General features: G+C 38.9%; 1 protein-coding gene across 4 annotated transcripts; it reads left to right on the top strand.

Moving 5' to 3' along the window:
• Positions 1-1,230: 1,230 nt before the first annotated feature.
• Positions 1,231-16,767, top strand: LOC136699292 (uncharacterized). 4 transcript variants are annotated; one of them, XM_066673884.1, is made up of 14 exons: positions 1,231-1,374; positions 2,059-2,132; positions 2,257-2,343; positions 8,290-8,428; positions 9,679-9,758; positions 10,215-10,326; positions 11,206-11,328; positions 12,819-12,962; positions 13,109-13,133; positions 13,347-13,382; positions 13,563-13,598; positions 13,736-13,835; positions 15,241-15,312; positions 16,278-16,767. In XM_066673884.1, the coding sequence occupies exons 5-14, from the start codon at positions 9,679-9,681 to the stop codon at positions 16,378-16,380; spliced, it is 831 nt and encodes a 276-aa protein (XP_066529981.1). In that variant the 5' UTR covers positions 1,231-1,374; positions 2,059-2,132; positions 2,257-2,343; positions 8,290-8,428; the 3' UTR covers positions 16,381-16,767. The 4 variants fall into 4 exon arrangements, with proteins under 4 accessions (XP_066529981.1, XP_066529985.1, XP_066529983.1 ...); XM_066673888.1 differs by having other exon boundaries at positions 15,241-15,374; XM_066673886.1 differs by lacking the exon at positions 2,059-2,132.
• The last annotated feature ends 2,314 nt before the right edge of the window (positions 16,768-19,081 follow it).

Raw genomic sequence — 19,081 nt, 5'->3', positions numbered from 1 at the left:
TCCTTGCCACTGTCGCCTTCGGCTTGCTTGCATTGGGCTTTGATTTATATGTTCTGTTTTAAAACTGTGAAGCTGCTTTGTGACAACATCAGTTGTAAAAGGCGCTATACAAATAAATTTGATTTGATTTGGTTTCCCACCACAGAGAAGTCCAGCTCAAACCTGAAATTTCTTATAAATCTAAGGACTTAAGCAGCACTTTATTGAACCTGCTCTTCTTCTACATGTTATTTCTTATTTATTAGCAGCTATTTATCATCATTTCTATTGAGAAATGTAGTGTTATCATGATGCTGATGATGCTGATAATTTCAGCTACTTACTCAGAGGTTGGGTGTCGGTGCCTTCAGGAGGTTCTCCAGCAGATTCACAACTTCCCCATCCTCTTCAGTCACACTCATCAGGTCCATCATGATTCCAACTGTTTCATATGAGTAAATATTAACAGTGTCACTGTCGGTCAATACAGCAGTCTGTGGTCGACCGATACTGACTCTGAAGCCTCGAGTATCACCCGCCACTGTGTACTACACCCTAGCAACCTCCTTAAATACCACAGCAACCAACTAAGAACAACTCAACAACAAGAACTGTTAGTTTGTGTCTCCTTGTCACAGCAGTTTTTTAGACCTAACCTGAAAGATATTTAACATGGAAGACCAGAAGACCAGTGTCTCTTATATATTCATCGATATATTTACACAGGTGTCCCCCAAAAAACATGAATTTCTAAAATAACTAAAGTAACTTAATAGTGGAAGGAAAAAACTTAATTTTCAATGGAGTTCAATGTAAAAAGGTGTTATTCAGAGTAATTTTGGAGCGTTTCTATTGGTCCATGATTCATCATGTAATTTTCACAGAAAGTGAAAAACAGCTGCTGTGTTCAAATGATTTGCCGTGGCCCCTGCTTTCATAGTTGTGTTGTAATATAGAGTTCAATTAGTGCATTACATTATATTTACATTACAACAATAAATATCTAATATGTGACACTAAATGTACTGCCACCGTGCTGCTCCACAGGGAAATTTATACTGTTATTTTAACATTCAAATGAATATATTTACCCTGTGAAGGATTGGCGCCCCTCCAGGGTGTGTTCCTGGACTTCTGACGCTGTCCAGTCTTTGTGAATCTCCCCCACATTTTTTAATGTTTTTTTTCCCACAATCCTCTCCAGGAGATGAAAGGGAGTGAAGAGTGTTCCTCTGCAGTTCCAGGTCAGAATGAGTTACGGAGCAGAAGGAGTAGCATCAAGAGACAGAGTGAGGTGACAGAGAAAAGCACAGGAGATGAGAACAAAACAGAAGGAGTGAGAAGAACATCAACAGACCTCCAAGATGGAGGAAGAGACTAAGCCCTCGGTTATGAGTGAGTAAACCTTTTAAAAATATTAATATTTTATTTATTTCCTGAATCACTCTAATACTGAATATTTAGTGCAGTTACAGACAAATTTATAATAGCTTTTAAATAATGTATTTTAGATACTGAAATGTAAGTGCTAAAGCTGTATATTTATTTACTAAGAGTTTTAATTATTTATGAATGTCTGAGAAATATCACAGAAGGGAAAGGTAACGTTCATAATTTTTAAGTTTTCCAGTCAAAGCCAGTTCACTATGTTTGAAAAGGTTGCTAAGTTGTTGCTAGGTGTTTTTTAAAGTATCCGCAGTACTAAATCAGTTTATTAAACAATCAATGACACATACAGGCCACTAGGTGTCACCCGAGAGTGTGTTATTAACTGGTTGCTTCCTCGTGAGTTTTATGTCTAATCTTTGATCAAAAGCAAACTTGAGATATCTTTGTGGGATGTGCTCCTCATGAAATATAAAGCAGCATCAATTAATAATTTAATAAATCATAATAATAATGGTAGTAAATGATAGGGACCTCACAGGTGTGATGTGTTATGAAAATGTTTATATTCCTATTGATCAGAACAGTTTCTAACTTGGGGTTTGAACAAAAAATAAAGTAAAAATGTTCCTTTTGAGGAAAAACTATTTAAATATTTTCTTAATATTAGCTGTGTTTGTTGATATTAAACAGAGGAGAGCACAAGGAGGACGCTCACAGTGATGATGATGTTGATGGCGGGGGATGTGATCAGAACCTTAACCTCTGTAAGCAGCAGCTGGAGGTGGAGGGGGACAGAAGACGTCATTATAATAACATTCATGAAAATGTATGAATTCTGTTTATTATCAGCATTAATATGTATTCATTAATATGTTTAACATAATTCAGTGAACATCAGCGCCCACATCAGAGCAGTCACTGAGGTACAGAACATCCTCGTGAACCAGCTCAGACCCCTGAGAGACCACCCTCTGAGTGAGTAAATTACCGTGTAATTCTTTACATTTCACCACAGGAAGAGAGAGAGAGAGAGAGAAACGTACTGACTAACAGTTCTTGTTGTTGAGTTGTTCTTAGTTGGCTGCTGCGGTATTTAAGGAGGTTGCTAGGGTGTAGTACTCAGTAGCAGATACTCAAGGTTTCAGAGTATCAGTCGACCACAGACTGCTATCTCTCCCTTTTTTAGATGTGTCTGTACATATCTAAATATTTGAAAATAATTTTCCTTGTTATATTTTTGATGATATTATTTATTATAGTTAGTGGGATATTCAGTTTTTTACATTGAGGAACATTTTCTGAAAATGATCAAAAATTGGGGCGGCACGGTGGTGCAGCAGGTAGTGTCACAGTGACACAGTTCCTGGGACCTGGAGGTTGTGGGTTCAAGTCCCGCTCCAGGTGACTGTCTGTGAGGAGTGTGGTGTGTTCTGTGTGGGTTTCCTCCGGGTGACTGTCTGTGAGGAGTGTGGTGTGTTCTCCCTGTGTCTGCGTGGGTTTCCTCCCCACCAATTACACTCTAACTTTCAGGCAGTTTGTTTCATTGCAGGAGTACTTAGCAGTATTTAAGTACTTAACAGTACCTTGTTGTCTAACATGGAAGGAATGGTGTTCTCCAAATTCTTGGTTATATATGGAATGATCACTGGATTAGAAACATATGGCAAGTGGCATGACCACAGACTGTTGGAGCCCAGAGGTGTGGTGCCAGTGTTTCAGCAGCAGATAAACTTGTGGACGTTTCCCATACCAGTGTCCCTGGTGAACTTAAACAGTCATCCAACCAAAGGTCAAACAGCGGTCAGTCACATGTGACTGACCCGAGAGGCAATGTGTCATGTGTTGAAACTCTGATGGAGAACAGCTGTATTTAAGATGTCCACATCAAAATACACAGACTGTATCTGTGTCTGCGTGGGTTTCCTCCGGGTGACTGTCTGTGAGGAGCGTGGTGTGTTCTCTCTGTCTGCGTGGGTTTCCTCCGCGTGACTGTCTGTGAGGAGTTGGTGTGTTCTCCCTGTGTCTGCGTGGGTTTCCTCCGGGTGACTGTCTGTGAGGAGTGTGGTGTGTTCTCCCTGTGTCTGCATGGGTTTCCTCCCGATGGGGTTGCATGAGTGCTTGTGGCATGGGCAGCTTGCATGTCTGGAAAGGCACCATTAATGCAGAGAACTATGTTCAGGTTCTACAACAACATATGCTCCCATCTAGACGTCATCTCTTTCAGGGAAGACCCTGCTTTTTTCAACAAGATAATGCCAGACCACATTCTGCAGCAATCTCAACATCATGGCTACGTAGGAGAAGGATCCGGGGACTGAAATGGCAGCCTGCAGTCCAGATCTTTCACCTATAGAGAACATTTGGCGCATCATAAAGAGGAAGGTGCGACAAAGAAGGCCCAAGACGATTGAACAGTTAGAGGCCTGTATTAGACATGAATGGGAGAGCGTTCCTATTTCTAAACTTGAGAAACTGGTCTCCTCTGTCCCCAGACGTCTGTTGAGTGTTGTAAGAAGAAGGGGGGGATGCCACACAGTGGTAAAAAATGGCCTTTTTGGGATTTGTTGACGCCATGAAATTTTGAAACAACATATTTTTCCCTTAAAATGATACATTCTCTCAGTTTAAACTTTTGATCTGTGATTTGTGTTCTATTCTGAATAAAATACTAGATGGTGGCTCCTCCACATCATTGCATTCAGTTTTTATTCACAATTTGTTCAGTGTCCCAACTTTTTTGGAATCCGGTTTGTAGTAACTTTACAGCAAAAGGAAAAAACCTTCCAAACTTTCAATGGAAGTCAGTGTAAAAAGTAATTTTGGAGCACTTCTATTTGTTCATTCATCATGAAATTGTCACACAATGTGAAGGACAGCTGCTGTGTTCAAATGACGTAGTAAACTAAAGATCAACAAAAACGGAGATCCATGGCATGTTCAAATGATCCATGTTTTTTTCATTTGGACGGCGACGATATACAGATGTTCTGATCATTAAATGTTTGAGTATATTTACACTGGATGACTGCAGAGATACAGATGTTCTGGTCATGAAATATATGTAGATAGACACTTAATTATTGAAGATGCTCTGTAGGTCTACTGAATGACTGCAGAGATACAAGTAAAAACCAGCACTCATTCTGAGGCTTAACCAAGTAAACCCTGCGCTCATTCTGAACCTGGTGCTCATTCTGAGGCGGCATCAAATCAAGTGAACCTACCCAGAATCACTGGGCACAAGGTAGGTGTGTGTTATGTAGCCTTGAAACGTGATCCACAGTAAAGAGTTCTCTAGCTTTGTGATTTCTGATACATTGTTATTTATAAACTGTGATGTCACTAGAGATTTATGAATAGGGAAGCTATTGGGGCGCCAGTCCCTCACAGGGTGAAAGACAAACACACGGACACTAAAGTCCCCAATCCACCATACCAAAATATGTTTTTGAAACATGGGAGGAAACTGGAGCACCCAGAGGAAACCCACGCAGACACAGGGAGAACACACCACACTCCTCACAGACAGTCACCCGGAGGAAACCCACGCAGACACAGGGAGAACACACCACACTCCTCACAGATAGTCACCCGGAGGAAACCCACGCAGACACAGAGAGAACACACCACACTCCTCACTGAGAGTCACCTGGAGGAAACCCACGCGGACACAGGGAGAACACACCACACATTTACGTCCACAAGTATCTGTCCTTACTCAGTGGGTGTGGTGGATCACTGTTGAGTCTAACTGCATTTAATCAGGTCATCATTTGTTGTAGTTCTAGTTTCACACTGTGTTTCATTTAAAACAATGGTTCTCCAAGGGTCTTTCAGTAATGACAATGGATCTATAGAACCACAAACACTAAAAGAACCCTTGGTTTACAGGATTTTCTACATTGTGAAATGGAAAATATACTGTATGTGTCATATTTTTGTTTAATGATTCTAAATAGCACCAAAATTGGTTCTTGTTTTATTACACACTTTACATCATAACAACAGCAGAACATTGGTACTCTACAACCCTGTGCTGTATTGAATCATATAACATTTTTCATGGACATGAGGAATGCATTTCAAGCATGCAGATTGATTTTGAGTGCTCATGGTTCTATATAGAACCATTGTCTTGATTATAGAACCCTTAAAACTTTTTTTAAAGAGTATAGTAAATGCAGTGGGGTGTGTCCTGGCTGGAAAGTGACGTTAACATATTCCCTCTTTTCAGAAAAAGTCTAATTTTTTCATTGCCCATCCAAATAATCCAAAGATGACAGTGACACCTCTGCCAATAGTGTATCTTATTTACCTTTTGATTAGTGCACACTATTAAATATGGATTCATTTCATATTTTTCTCTCATAAGAACTGTCCAAATATAGGAAAAACTGCTAGAGCAGCCATGGTATGTGGTTGGCTTTGGTTGAATGGTCACATGTTTGTTTTTCTTGTCCAAGGCCGTGACTCAGAATGTGTCAGGGTAAGGGACAATCCGTGTGTGTTGTTCAATCTAATATCTGTCTGCTCTTTCTAATAGCATGTGGGCAGTTTCTATGAACAATAGTTTCAGCACATTTCAGAATATTATTGTTTTAATATTAATATATTTCTGAACGGAAAACAGAAAAATGCACAAAACCTACTAACAGTAAATGCACTTCTAATAGAAGCAAACGGGCAAATGCTTTCAGAGGACACATTTTATCAGTCTAATCTTCATTTGGCAGAATAGTAAACACCTGTGATCTCTGTCACATGACCACCTAGCTCATAAGGACAGGGCACAATTAGAAAACACATCAGGGAACCGATCAAAGCACATGACACAATATATAATTGAAGCCCATGACAGAACAAGACCCACACCATAAAAAACACAGGATTAGGACACCCATAGCTCATGAGAGAGAATGTTTACATTAAAACTATAAAGCAGAAAGTTAAATATTAAAGAATAAGTCTGTTTAAATACAGGTGAAGTGGACTTAAAAATCATTGCTTTCTGTTCATATTTGCATTTTACCAACTTTATAGAACTGGGTTAAAGTGACACCCTCTACAAGGAACAAGGACAAATATATTATTTTCTGCTTTTTTAGTCAATTTACACATAGTACGCATTTTATGTTTATTTTCTAACATAAAAAATTTATTCTGCAAATTACCATTAACTGTGTAGAGTGTGTTCTCTGTAGACAATGCATTAACTAATTTCCTCTTATAAAATTAACAAAACATGTAATTTGTCTAAGGGCTTAAACAATAACTATCTCCTGGAATAATTTCATATCCAACACTCAGATCCCAGAGCAGTTGAATGAACCACACCCATGTATTTGTCACAATCATTGTTTACACACCTTTCTAACAATAACATTCCACACAACTGCAGAGGGAGCAAAAAGAGCCTCAGTCATGACACGCCCTTCATGAGTTTCCCTTTCTCATGAATGGAATTCCGAGTTGCTCCATTATTTTGGTGACGTGAGCGTCATGTCAGTGTTATTAGTCGGCCCTTTTTTGGATCATTGTTAGCGGAAGGAAGTATATCATCTCATTATTCTCCATGCACACTCTCTGAAGAAACACTTGATCTAAACTGACGCTGGAAAAACTGGATGTAAAAGTACTTTTGCTGGATTTATTAAAATGATTTGATGTTTTTTTTTTCCAGTTTGTTTCAGCTCTGGACCGCTCATTAGCCTTTGTTCATTAGCGTAGTGCACACATTCCTCCCTCATCTTTGTGAATGTCTGCACTTTGGAGTTAAAAACACAGTGAGGAGGAAGCTCTGTTTCATTTACGGTTCAGGTTGGTCCTAACTTTGACCTTAAGGACTCACATTATTCTAAAAGCACTGGGCTCTAAATATAATATAGCAGTGATAACCTGCTCATATCCTCTGATGTTAGCACACTTGGTTTTTTCCTGTACATGCATGAACCTTCTTTTTAGTTTCATTCCCGTTTAGTCCTGTATCTGATCCAAATTGCTCTGAACTCACACTGATACACTTCCACTGGTAAACCACAACTATGAACTAGAAAAACACATTTACCTACACACTGTAAAGTTATATTTATCTCAGTCAAGGTATTGAACTCAGCTGTTTAGTGTTGACTCATACAGTTTCTCGCTGTTATTTGTCATTTGCATTTTGCCTGGAAACTCAAGTTCCTATTCCTTCCTTCCTTATTTAATTACAAAAGATTCAAAAGTCAGCCTTAGGAGCTTGTTTCCTTCTTTTTTGTAGTTTGCATAGTTTAAAAGTACTGAAAATAATAAATTAAAAAATGTAACTGATGACTGGCCATATGAATATTGTATCTAAAAGTGTGTTTAGAGTAACAGACATTGTTGCAGTTTGCCCAGGAGATCTGCTCAGGAATGCCACAGAACACAGCAACTCAGACTGTCACTTTTGCTGAGTCATGGCTGAGCATAGCTAAAACCTAAATAGAGCTCAGAGGATCCAGGACCCAGAGAACATCGTTCCCTGAACACACACATCCACATAAGAGTAACACACTTGAAACTAATGCAAAGTTGTTGATACTACTGCCCATGGTCTCTCTTTTAGTTCCATCTGTATGTGTGTATGGCCAGAATTTGTGTGTATTTTTTGCTGTAACTGAAAGATTACACACATTGACTGTTCCTCCTGATTTATTTGCATTTTACCCATTTTCACTGCAATTGTCTTACGTTAACATGCCCTCTACAGAGAATAAAACTTCAGCTAGTGACACAAACTGAATAAAGATTTCAGGTTTCAACAGGACATCAAATGTGTAATGAGTCAAACACATTGCAATTTGAAGATACACTTTCAGTAAACTACAGAAGCGTTTTTTTCAATTGACCATATTTTAAGGTAAGGTCTTATGGAAAATACCTTCTGCTTGAGATGTTCAGAATTTTCAGGAAGTGAAACCTTACGAGGCAATAAGTGCTGCAATTAGAAACAAAGCTGAACACAGAGTCTCCCCGAAGCACACTCTCTGCAGGCAACACTTCATCACTCTGCATCTAACCTCTGCTGGAAGTAAAACAGGTAGGAGCTTTTCCAGTTTGTTTAATATATAGACTGCTGAACAACTAGTACATTACTGTTGTGCACACAATATTCAAGAAAATGAGAAATTAACTAAACAAAAATAGCAATAATATTAGAATCAAAATAGAAAAATCATATAACCTCCATTTGCTGCACATGGCAGATTTGCACATAGAGCAATTTCTAAATTGTTCCCAGAAAACACACACACACCAGAATCACAGTAACACACTTGAAACTACGGCATAGTTTTTGATATTATTGCCCATAGCCTTATGTTTTGCTAAGTAAATCATTTGTTTAGGCTTAGTGTTTATAATATGGGTTAGTATTTATACTATTTGGGTGTAGACTTTATGGTTAATTTGTAGATTGGATTGATTTAGTTGGATTACTCTAGAGAAGGGGCTAGGCTTTATAATGAGGAGGCCCATGGAGCTGGGGGGTCATTTATTCTTTAGGAGTTGGTAGGGGCAAGACACTAGTTAATTGGCCAGGTCCAGTGATATAGCTTGGTTCCTCTAAAGTTTAGGCAACTTTTCTTTTCTGTTTATTTGCTTGTTTGTTTAACAAGCTGTGTCTGAGAGTGGAAGAAGTTAAAGGCAGAGGACGCTGAGTGCTCAGAACCCACAAGCACTTATGTTTTGTTGCTTGATGGACAACACCCAGCAATTCATGCCTTGAGCTAATCTGAAACCACACACTGGAAACTATTGCAAAGAACTTACTGTAAAATCTTCAGAAATTGTTTAAAGTGAAGAATTAAACAGTTTTTACAATGAAATATTTTTTTCTTTTATAAATACTTTTGGAAGTATACAATTATTTTAGACATAAATTATATTACTACATTACAGTACATCATTAAAAGGTGTGAGAATTTTTCCTGTGTGCAGTTGTGCTACACTCTTAAAAATAAATGTGCTACAAAAGGTTATTTGAGTGATGCCATAGAAGAACTACTTTTGGTTCCATAAAGAACATTTGTTTAAGAAATGTGAGTGTGAAGAAACTTTTAAAGGTTTAAAATTCATCACTCAGTCTTAAGGTTCTTTACCCATTTAAACATATCAGCAACAATGGTTATTTATGGAACCAAACCTGTGTTTTCTACAGCATCGCTTAAAGAACCTTTTATAGCACCTTTATTTTTTAGAGTATGTACAAAGGGCAGCTCCTCTTCTGTCATTTAAAGTGAAGCATAGTGAGCTCTACACAAGATTTACACTGTGATTTTCTTGTTTCAGATGACTATAGAACAGCACAGATCTTTGGACAATTTATGCATAGCTTCATTCATTTCTATGGATGACATGGTGGCACAGAGGTACAGAAGTCCCTTACTTCAGTAAAAGTACTATTAATGTAGTCAAGAACTGTTAAAGTTTAATCGTTACTGAGGTTTTTTACTCGAGTAGATGTACATAAATACATGATCCTAAATTTAATTCAAGGTAAAAATGACAGAAGTCCATTCTCTACAGAAGGGTATATTGTAATCAGACACATCTAGGGAATACCATCATTACTGGTTCAAAGACACCCCGAAATGAATGGGAATGAAGGTCTTCTCCTAGAGTTTCTGCTCATTTCGTGTGGCACGTGGTGGAAGGCAAAACCTGGGGCCCTGGGCCAGATTAGTGCACTGAAAGTATCAAACTCTCCTCCAACTTCTGGGCAGAGCATCAGTGGCTTACACTAATCTGACCCAAACCACAGAGGGGAACACTGACAGTAACATGGCCTTCATCTAAGTTCATTCAGGATATGTTTTTATCTACAGGTTGAAAATGAATGGAGTTTGGAGCTTTATCAGCTTTATCATCAGAGCTGCAGTGATACTGCTTTTTCTTCTAACAACAGCAACAACATTTCCTGCAGGACCACCACCAAATGTAAGCAGATATTTAACAAACAAATGTTACTGAGTGCAGATCATTAAGTTTTCCAGTAGCTTCATGGTGTAGAACATACGCTGTTGGGCTTTTTTACATAAAACATGTAATTGGATCAGAATTTTTCATATGTCTGTTTAAGGAAAAAGTGTGACAGATTCTTGTTCAAACCACAACTCAAGTCACTGTCTGTGAGGAGAGTGGTGTTTTACCAAATATGTGCACTATGTAGACCAACAATTACAGGCTGTAGTCCATCTGTAGTTGTGTAATTCTGTTTGCCCCACTTTCACACGGTTCTTAAACGGTCAGGACACTGATGTGGTGCTGTGTTAGTGTGTGTTGCTGTTGGCTTGGTAACACTAAATCTGACACAGCAGTGCAGATGCATTTTTAAACAGACACACATACCCTGTAGTTCTTGTAGATGTAAGCCGGAGGGAGTGGCTCTTCTGTTGCTGGACAATTTGTGTTGGTCGTCCTCTAGTCTTTCTTCTGTGGGCACAGAGTGCTCTCCACTGTTTCCTTTTATATTGCATCCAAATAATATCTACCAAGGAAGCAGTTGAATTTTTTCATTTAGAGGACAGAAAATCAAAAACAATTAATCATCGACAATTGATTGAAATTTTAAATCATTTTCTAATAAATCAACGTGAAGGCCTCCTATAAGTTGCCCAAAAATTTTAATTATACTGTTAAAAAGTAACTTGTCTCTATGCTCAAATAACCAAACAATTTCATAAACACAAATGCCAAAAATGTATCTGTTATCTGCAGAAATTTTGTGGAAATTCATAATTCACATTCATGAATCAGACAATCAAATCTTTGTTTTTATATTTAAATTGACAAACTGGGTTTTGAACACAATTTCAGGAACCGCTGGCCCCTACCTTGAACTGTGAGGAGATTTGTTCTGATGAATGCAGTTATCCAGTTCCAGCCGAACCACTCAGATACCAGAAGGACAAAGACTGTGAACAGGAGTGGTTTACAAAGGTGAGACCTCTATATATTCTACCTCTGATATATAACCCAACATGAATACATTTAATACGAGCAATGTGTAGTGTGTCATTCTCTACTCTTCTGAGAAGGCTTTAGATTTTGGTGAAGATAAGACTGCTTTCTCCCATGAGAAACTCTATTTCTTGGCTCACTGTGCAGCATTTTGGCAATGAATAAAAAAAGTATGTGGCTGACCAAACAATCAATTCATTCCATTCCTGTCAGAGAAGGACCTCCAGTTAAATAAATCGTAATAAGTCTTATTCAGGTTCATTTCTAATTATTTGCTCAACACAAGACATTTATGGTGTAAAAAAGCAGCAGGTACTTTAAAAATTAAAGTAAGACCTTTTTTTTCTCTATTATGTCCTTGTTGAGCATAAATAAGGGGCTAATTTCTTTCTTTGTTGTAGCCTTTTAACTCACATGGAAAGGGATTTTGGGGGGATTTTTGAAGATTGGAAATACACTTTCATTCTGCTACGCTACCATTAGTGAGTTTGGATACTGATAGTGGGAGATATTGAAGATTCAGTTCATACCAAAGGTGTTTCATCAGTTTTAGCTAAGGTATAAGTTCAGGTCAGTCAAGTTCTCCGACATCAAACCCCTCTTGGTTGAAGTTCAAAGGAGATCGGGCATTTGCTGTAGCCGCTCCAAGAATTTGGAACAGTCTCCCACTCTTTATAAAGCAATCCCATACAACAGTAATTTTTAAGTCCAATTTGAAAACCTATTTATTTTCTCTGGCCATTAGGTCCTTTTAAATTATTGTAGCCATTTGTTTCTGCCTTGGTTTACGTTGTTTTGCCATCAGTATTTTCTCCACATTTTATTGTTAGATTCTTTTACTTGTTTGATTTCTTTTATATATATGTTTTATAATTTTAACTGGTTTGTTTGTTAGTTGATTTTTATTGTGCAGCACTTTGGCTGACATTCACTGTCTTTTAAATGTGCTATATAAATAAACATGACTTGACTTGGCAAACTCTCCAAGCCAATTCTTTATAGAGGTCAAATCAATACATTTTCATGCTGAAGCAGAAAAAGGTCTTTCCATAATTGATTGCGGCAAAAAGAAAAGAATTGAGTCTTCATTCACACCAAAGGTCAGCCCAGCCCACTTATTAGAGCAGGAGACTTCATATCTTTTGTCATGTAGGGTATGTGCCTGGAAGTGTCAGGTGTTTACATGCAGAGATGTGGAGCCAGGGGAATTTGGTGAGCTGATTTTTGGTGAGGATATGAAGAAAGCAGCACTAACCAGAGTAGTACTAAATATGCAAAACACGTCCAAACAATTCTTTTAATGAGCAGTACAACACCATTCTCTGAAGTGCTAGAGCCCAGCCCAGTACCTTTAGCAATGTTCTAACAAATAGTGTAGTATTTTCGTAAGATGCTAGAGTGAACTCACGTTATTAACTCCTTTTAACTAAATAACTGGACTAATGTTCCTCTTTTCTGCTGCTGTTTAGGACAGAAACTTCTTGATTGACAGTGGCCCTTCTTCACCAAATAAGACCCTGCCCTCATTAGTCCTTGCTGTGTCTCCATACAATCTGACCACCAAATACTGCATCACTGGACTTGAGTATAAGATGACCTGCCACGGCACTGGTGTACGTTCATTTCCAACAATAAATCATCTGTCTTTGGACCACTTTTTAAACCATAGGCATTCTGTTCTATAGTACATCAAGAGCAGTGGTATGTTCTTATAACTGTATCTTTTTTGTTATTAATTATTGATTTCTCTCATTCCCAGTTTCAGTTCCAGATTGTGTATCTTGGTATGTACCTGCATTTTCTTGTGTTTAATTTCTTTAAAATACTGTTTTGTAAGAACAGGGAACTTGTTTTTAATCGCAGATGCTGAATAAATGAGTTTAGCCAAAAAGACTGTAGTTTGTAATTCAGTTCTGCAGCTGCAGTCAAAAACAGTCAAGTGTTTACCAGTTATTATGTTGTTTTTTGTTTTTGACATTTTCTATATTATTCTTTAGCCATTAACAACACGAGTCCACCCCCCTCAAACTATGGTGAGTAATTCAGTGTAGTTCTTGTTTTATTTCCTCAACTGGAGCTTAAACCCACAGATTTGACATAAATAACTGAAACACTGAGAGAAGTTTAGACTTTAGTGCTATGTCAGTATTAATTTATTATACTTTTTATTATTATACAGTATTATAAATTATACTTTTTTGTATATTTTTTAGCTGGTAATCAGACTATTCTGGGAAACATCAGATCCAGTGAGTATCCAATCAGTCTTTACATGTGTACTGTGTTTACATGTGTTCTCACTAATGTGTGTAAAATGTGTAAACTGGAGAATTAAAAGGAAATTGCTGAAACTCTGATGGGATTTTGTGATGATGTGTATTTCAAGGTCAGGATCATCGGCTGTGGTCCCTCCTTGTGATTCCAGTACTCACCATCATCATCATCATCTTCATCATTTATCTCTTCTATATCAAACCAAAGCTCAGGTACATCTAAAACCTGTTACATGAAGCAGAATTTGGTGCTTAGTCAGCTGACATATTTGGATGTCTAATAACAGTGGATGAATTTTTACCAGCCTAGTAGATTGTCATGGCCTGCAACATATGCCATCTGTCACAGGTGCTAAGATTTGGAAAGACAGATTGTTAATAATTCCTTAAATAACTCAACTTTCTGGATAATCAAAGCCAACTTTTGGTCTGTATGGGTCAATCTTCTAATGTACCAAAGCCAATGTTTGGCCAATCAGGGCCTATCTTCCAAATAGCCATTCATTCATTTGTAACCATCTGTAAGCACTTATCCAGTTCAGGGTCGAGGTGGGTCCAGAGCCTACCTGGAATCATTGAGCACAAGGCGGGAATACACCCTGGAGGAGGCGCCAGTCCTTCACAGGGCAACACAGACACACAAACACACACATTCACTCACACACTCATACCTACAAACACTTTTGAGTCGCCAATCCACCTACTAACGTCTGTTTTTGGACTGTGGGAGGAAACCAGAGCACCTGGAGGAAACACACGCGGACACAGGGAGAACACACCACACTCCTCACAGACAGTCACCCAGAGGAAACCCATGCAGACACAGGGAGAACAAACCACACTCCTCACAGACAAGTCACCCGGAGGGAGCCGACAACCTCCAGGTCCCTGGAGCTGTGTGACTGCGACACTACCTGCTGCACCATGGTTCCGCCCGCCAAATAACCATTCAATCATCATCCATTATCTATAAGCGTTTATCCAGTACATGGTCGCGGTGGGTCAAGGGCCTACCTGGAATGATTGGGCGCAAGGCCGGAATACACCCTGGAGGGCGCGCCAGTCCTTCACAGGGCAACACACACACATTCACTCACACCTACGGACACTTTTGAGTTGCCAATCCACCTACCACCGTGTGTTTTTGGACTGTGGGAGGAAACCGGAGCACCCGGAGGAAAACTACGTTGACACGGGGAGAACACACCTCCAAATAACCAAAGCGAGAATTTTTTTTTTTTTTAATCAGGCCAGTTTTCTAAATATTAAGGCCACACTTAATTGGGATCAGAGTCCTGTGACTGTAATATTTTAAAGTCCTTTTCAAGTCATAGGATTGCTGTAAGTCAGCTATTGAATGATAAGGTTATTTATTTGACTGTGTGAATGTATGTGTGAACAGGGACTGATATTAGACTGAGTATCTTGTGTCAACAAAGAACACTGTTAAACACCAACAACTGCTTTTTTTTGGTTTTGTGAAGCTGATATTTATTCAGAATTTAAATGAAGTTAACTGACATGTCTTGGGAGCCAGGCCTTGGTATTCCCAGTGCTTACTTCCACGTTTGTTGAAGCTAACACACATCTGAGATTTCAAATTATTTTGTTTTCCTAGAGGTGATGAAACCAACAGGATATCATATGTCGCACCAACAGAACATCCTCAGGACGTTGATCAGAGTGCAAGGTGCCTTGGTGTCAAAGAATAAGATGGGCTACTTATTTTTACATAATTGCACCCAGTTAAAGGTGACAGTAACCGTTATAGTCACAGCTACCCAACTGTAAATATTTCTGTTTCTCTATACAGCATTTTAATATTAAAATTAACCACAGTAGAAATGTATAGTTTTTACACACCATTTAGTAATACAGCATCACAATTTTTTTCCCTTTTATTGAACAAAGTTTGTGTCCATTTGTTAATACGACTGTAATAACTACTACAAATAAATATTCAAGCTGTGAGATACCTCTCTCCATTCCTCAGCTCCCTAGTGACAAGACTGCCACATTAATGTAAATCTTTATGCAGACCCTCTAACCATGTATTTCCAGTTTAAACATATTCCTATCCCACTGTGCTACTATTAGAGGACTGCGAGCTTTCCATCTAACCATCTATCTCTCAGCATAGTTTAATAAACATCTGTTCTTTTTTGTGTGTGTTACTACATTTGTTTTTGTGTTACCACTCCAAACAGTGCAAGAGAGGCTGATGAATCTAAACGATCATCTGTATTGATCAGTAGTGTTAGAGTGCATGCCTAATTTTGATTTCCAGAAATTAAAATATTTGGGACAATCCCAAAACATATGAATGAATGAATGTAGACTTTCTCCTTTTTAATTGATCTCACTGGGTTACATTACCATAATATCATCAGCTATATTAAATTCAGGAGCCAAACTAAAGTTCCTAGCTAGGAATCATTATTCACATAAATTGATCAAACCAATTAGCTTGTAAGCTAATGTACTGTATGCACATTGTATGTAATGTACATTCGTCCTGAAGTCAGTTAGAAATCAGGTTTAAGGGCTTTTTAAGGACACTGACTGAGAGCATATTTTAGCACCTGGGCCTCACTGAATTTTCATTAAACACTCCTCCTGTCATAGACCACTGTGTTTTTTTCTGTGTTGTTTTAGCTATGGTGTGGTCCTGGAGAACAAGAGGAATTCTGTGGCAGTGAACCCCAACTCCACACCAGCACTGACACAAAGCAACGCCTGCACTGAGATTATTCCCTGACATTCCATCATAGATGTGAATTATCTGATATTTATTTCTGTGCTGTTTGTTAAATTTCAACTACAGATCAATGCTGAATCAGCATCATATTCTCAAGGACTACTGATGATGTCATAGTCTCTGAGCACTAAAGGTTATTTGAGTGTTATACTGTTCATTATTGTAACCAACCAAACTGAAAGTCAGTTTTAACTCTTCACTTTTGAATGGACAGTCTACTTACCAGCATGGGTTTAAGGATTGTGGCAAAAAAAAATAATAATAATTTAAAAAATAGTTGGAGGAAACCCCTGCAGACACAGGGAGAGCACACCCCACACCAACAGCTATCTTTCACTATGTGTGAAAATTTCTCACTGTATGAACCAACAGAAATGCTCTAAATTAATTGACAGTTAATTAAAATAATTTGAATAAAATCTGTATACATTCACTTCCACTGAAAATGAACGTTTTTTCAATCTCCCAGAAATTTACTAATTTAGGAGATACATATTTTTAATTAGACACAGACTATATATAGTATGACCCTGTGAAGGACTGGCGCACCTTCCAGGGTGTATTCCTGCCTTGCGCCCAATGATTCAAGGTAGGCTCTGGACCCACCGTGATCCTGAACTGGATAAGAGGTTTCAAACAATATATATGATCTCTTGGATCAGCAGAGTATTTACATCTCAGCTTGACAAAAGGTGGATCTGTCTGACCTTTAGTTGTGTGTTTCTGATTACTGTAATCCCTCGCTACTTTGTGGTTCATCTTTTGCGGATTCGCTACTTCTCATTTTTTTCAAAAGGGCTTATGACCGCTATATCACGATATTGAGGGAAAATCTAGGAAAACCGTGAAAGATGAACAGCCAAAATATTTTTTTTTATTATTTACACGTATTAGACTAGGCCTGTAGGTGACAAAACATATCATTTACAAGTATTTCTTACGTACAGTACATGTGTTGTTCATGTCCACATCCGAGTGAAATTTACTTACAAACTACAGAGCAGCAAATAGTAAGGAAACATCATCAGAATTGTATTAAATGTTTTTTTTTAATTAGAATCATGAACATCACCTTGAAGCATCCCATAGTAGAACATAGGACCCCCTGGTTACAAGTGGATATTCCATAAACTGCACCCAATCCCTTTGTGATGAACTACAGTGGAGTTTGTGATTCAAAACCAAACATCCATCATCAGTGTCTGACCTCACTAACATTCTCATGGCTGGTGCCATCAAATCCTCACAGGGATGTTCCAGAGTACACTGTAAAGCTGTCCTAGACAAGTAAAGACTGCTCAATTACTGAATACATTTAAACCATTCATTAGCCTTTAAATCCAGTCCTCTGTCACTATTTAATTACCTGGTTATCTCCCATTATTAATTAGAAATGTAATTAGATCATTTGATGTGCGAGAAGAGGGCTGTAGGTGTGTTAGTACTTTAAACACAGCCCACCAGGAGGATGCATTAGACAGGTTTAATAACAGCTCTACAATTACATTTCATTATTAACATACGCGTGTTTGTTTGTTTTTCTTTAAGTTTGAATTTTCTCTTGTCCTCGTGTGTTTCTCTTCTTCCACTGCCGCCTCCTCCACACTCCGTCCTCTTTCTGCTGTCCACTCTGTCCTCCCACTGCCTCCTCCTCACGCCGTCTTCTTCCTCTCTGCTGTTCACTCTGTCCTCTCACTGCCTCCTCCTCACTCTGTCCTTTCACTGCCTCCTCCTCTCTGCTGTCCACTCTGTCCTCTCACTGCCTCCTTCTCACTCCATCTTTCCTGTCTCCTGTACACTACGTCCTCCAAATCTCTGCTGTCCACTCCATCCTCTGACTCTCTGCTGTGCATTCTGTCCTCTCACTGTCTCGTGTGCACTCATTCCTCCATCTCTCTCCTGTGCACTCTGTCCTCCATATCTCTGCTGTCCACTTTGTCTTCGGTTCACTCTGCCCTCCTTAGTCCTCACTCGCTCACCCTGCTGTTTTCTAACTGCTCCCAGCCTTTCCACTTGTCTGTTCTTTCTCACTTTCTTTTCCTTTCTGATTCTCCTCTTCATTTGCTCCAGTCTCACCCTCCTTCCTTGATGTCTGTCTCACCCTCTTCTTCTGTTTCCATCTCACTCTCATCTTCCTTTGCTCCTGTCTCATCCTGCTCTTCCTTGTTGTCTGTCTCACCCTCTTCTTCTGCTTCCATCTCACTCTCATCTTCCTTTGCTCCTGTCTAATCCTCCTCTTCCTTGTTGCCTGTCTCACCCTCTTCTTCTGCTTCCATCTCTCTCATCTTCCTTTCCTCCTGTCTAATCCTCCTCTTCCTTGTTGCCTGTCTCACCCTCTTCTTCTGCTTCCATCTCTCTCATCTTCCTTTCCTCCTGTCTCATCCTCCTCTTTCTTGTTGCCTGTCTCACCCTGTTCTTCTTCTGCTCCTGTCTCACCCTCCTTCCCTTTTATCCTGTTTCAATCTCCTCTACTGTTGTTCCTTTCTCACTTCCCTCATCCCTCTTTTCTGTCTCATACTCCTCTGCTCTCTCTGCTAGAAGTGTTATTAATTATTGAAGATGCACCACTGTTGTCTGGGTTATTTTTCCAGGTCCCAACTCATTATCTCCTGATGAGGGGTTAAACACTTTGACCTCTTTGCCCATAGCAACAACACAATTCACTATGGCAACTACCTACCAATGCCCTTCCAACCATCTA

Source organism: Hoplias malabaricus, chromosome 6 (genome assembly GCF_029633855.1).
Source record: "Hoplias malabaricus isolate fHopMal1 chromosome 6, fHopMal1.hap1, whole genome shotgun sequence".
NCBI classification, from domain to species: Eukaryota; Metazoa; Chordata; class Actinopteri; order Characiformes; family Erythrinidae; genus Hoplias; species Hoplias malabaricus.
Note: the sequence above shows the minus strand (reverse complement) of the source record. Positions and strands in the feature narration are given on the sequence as shown.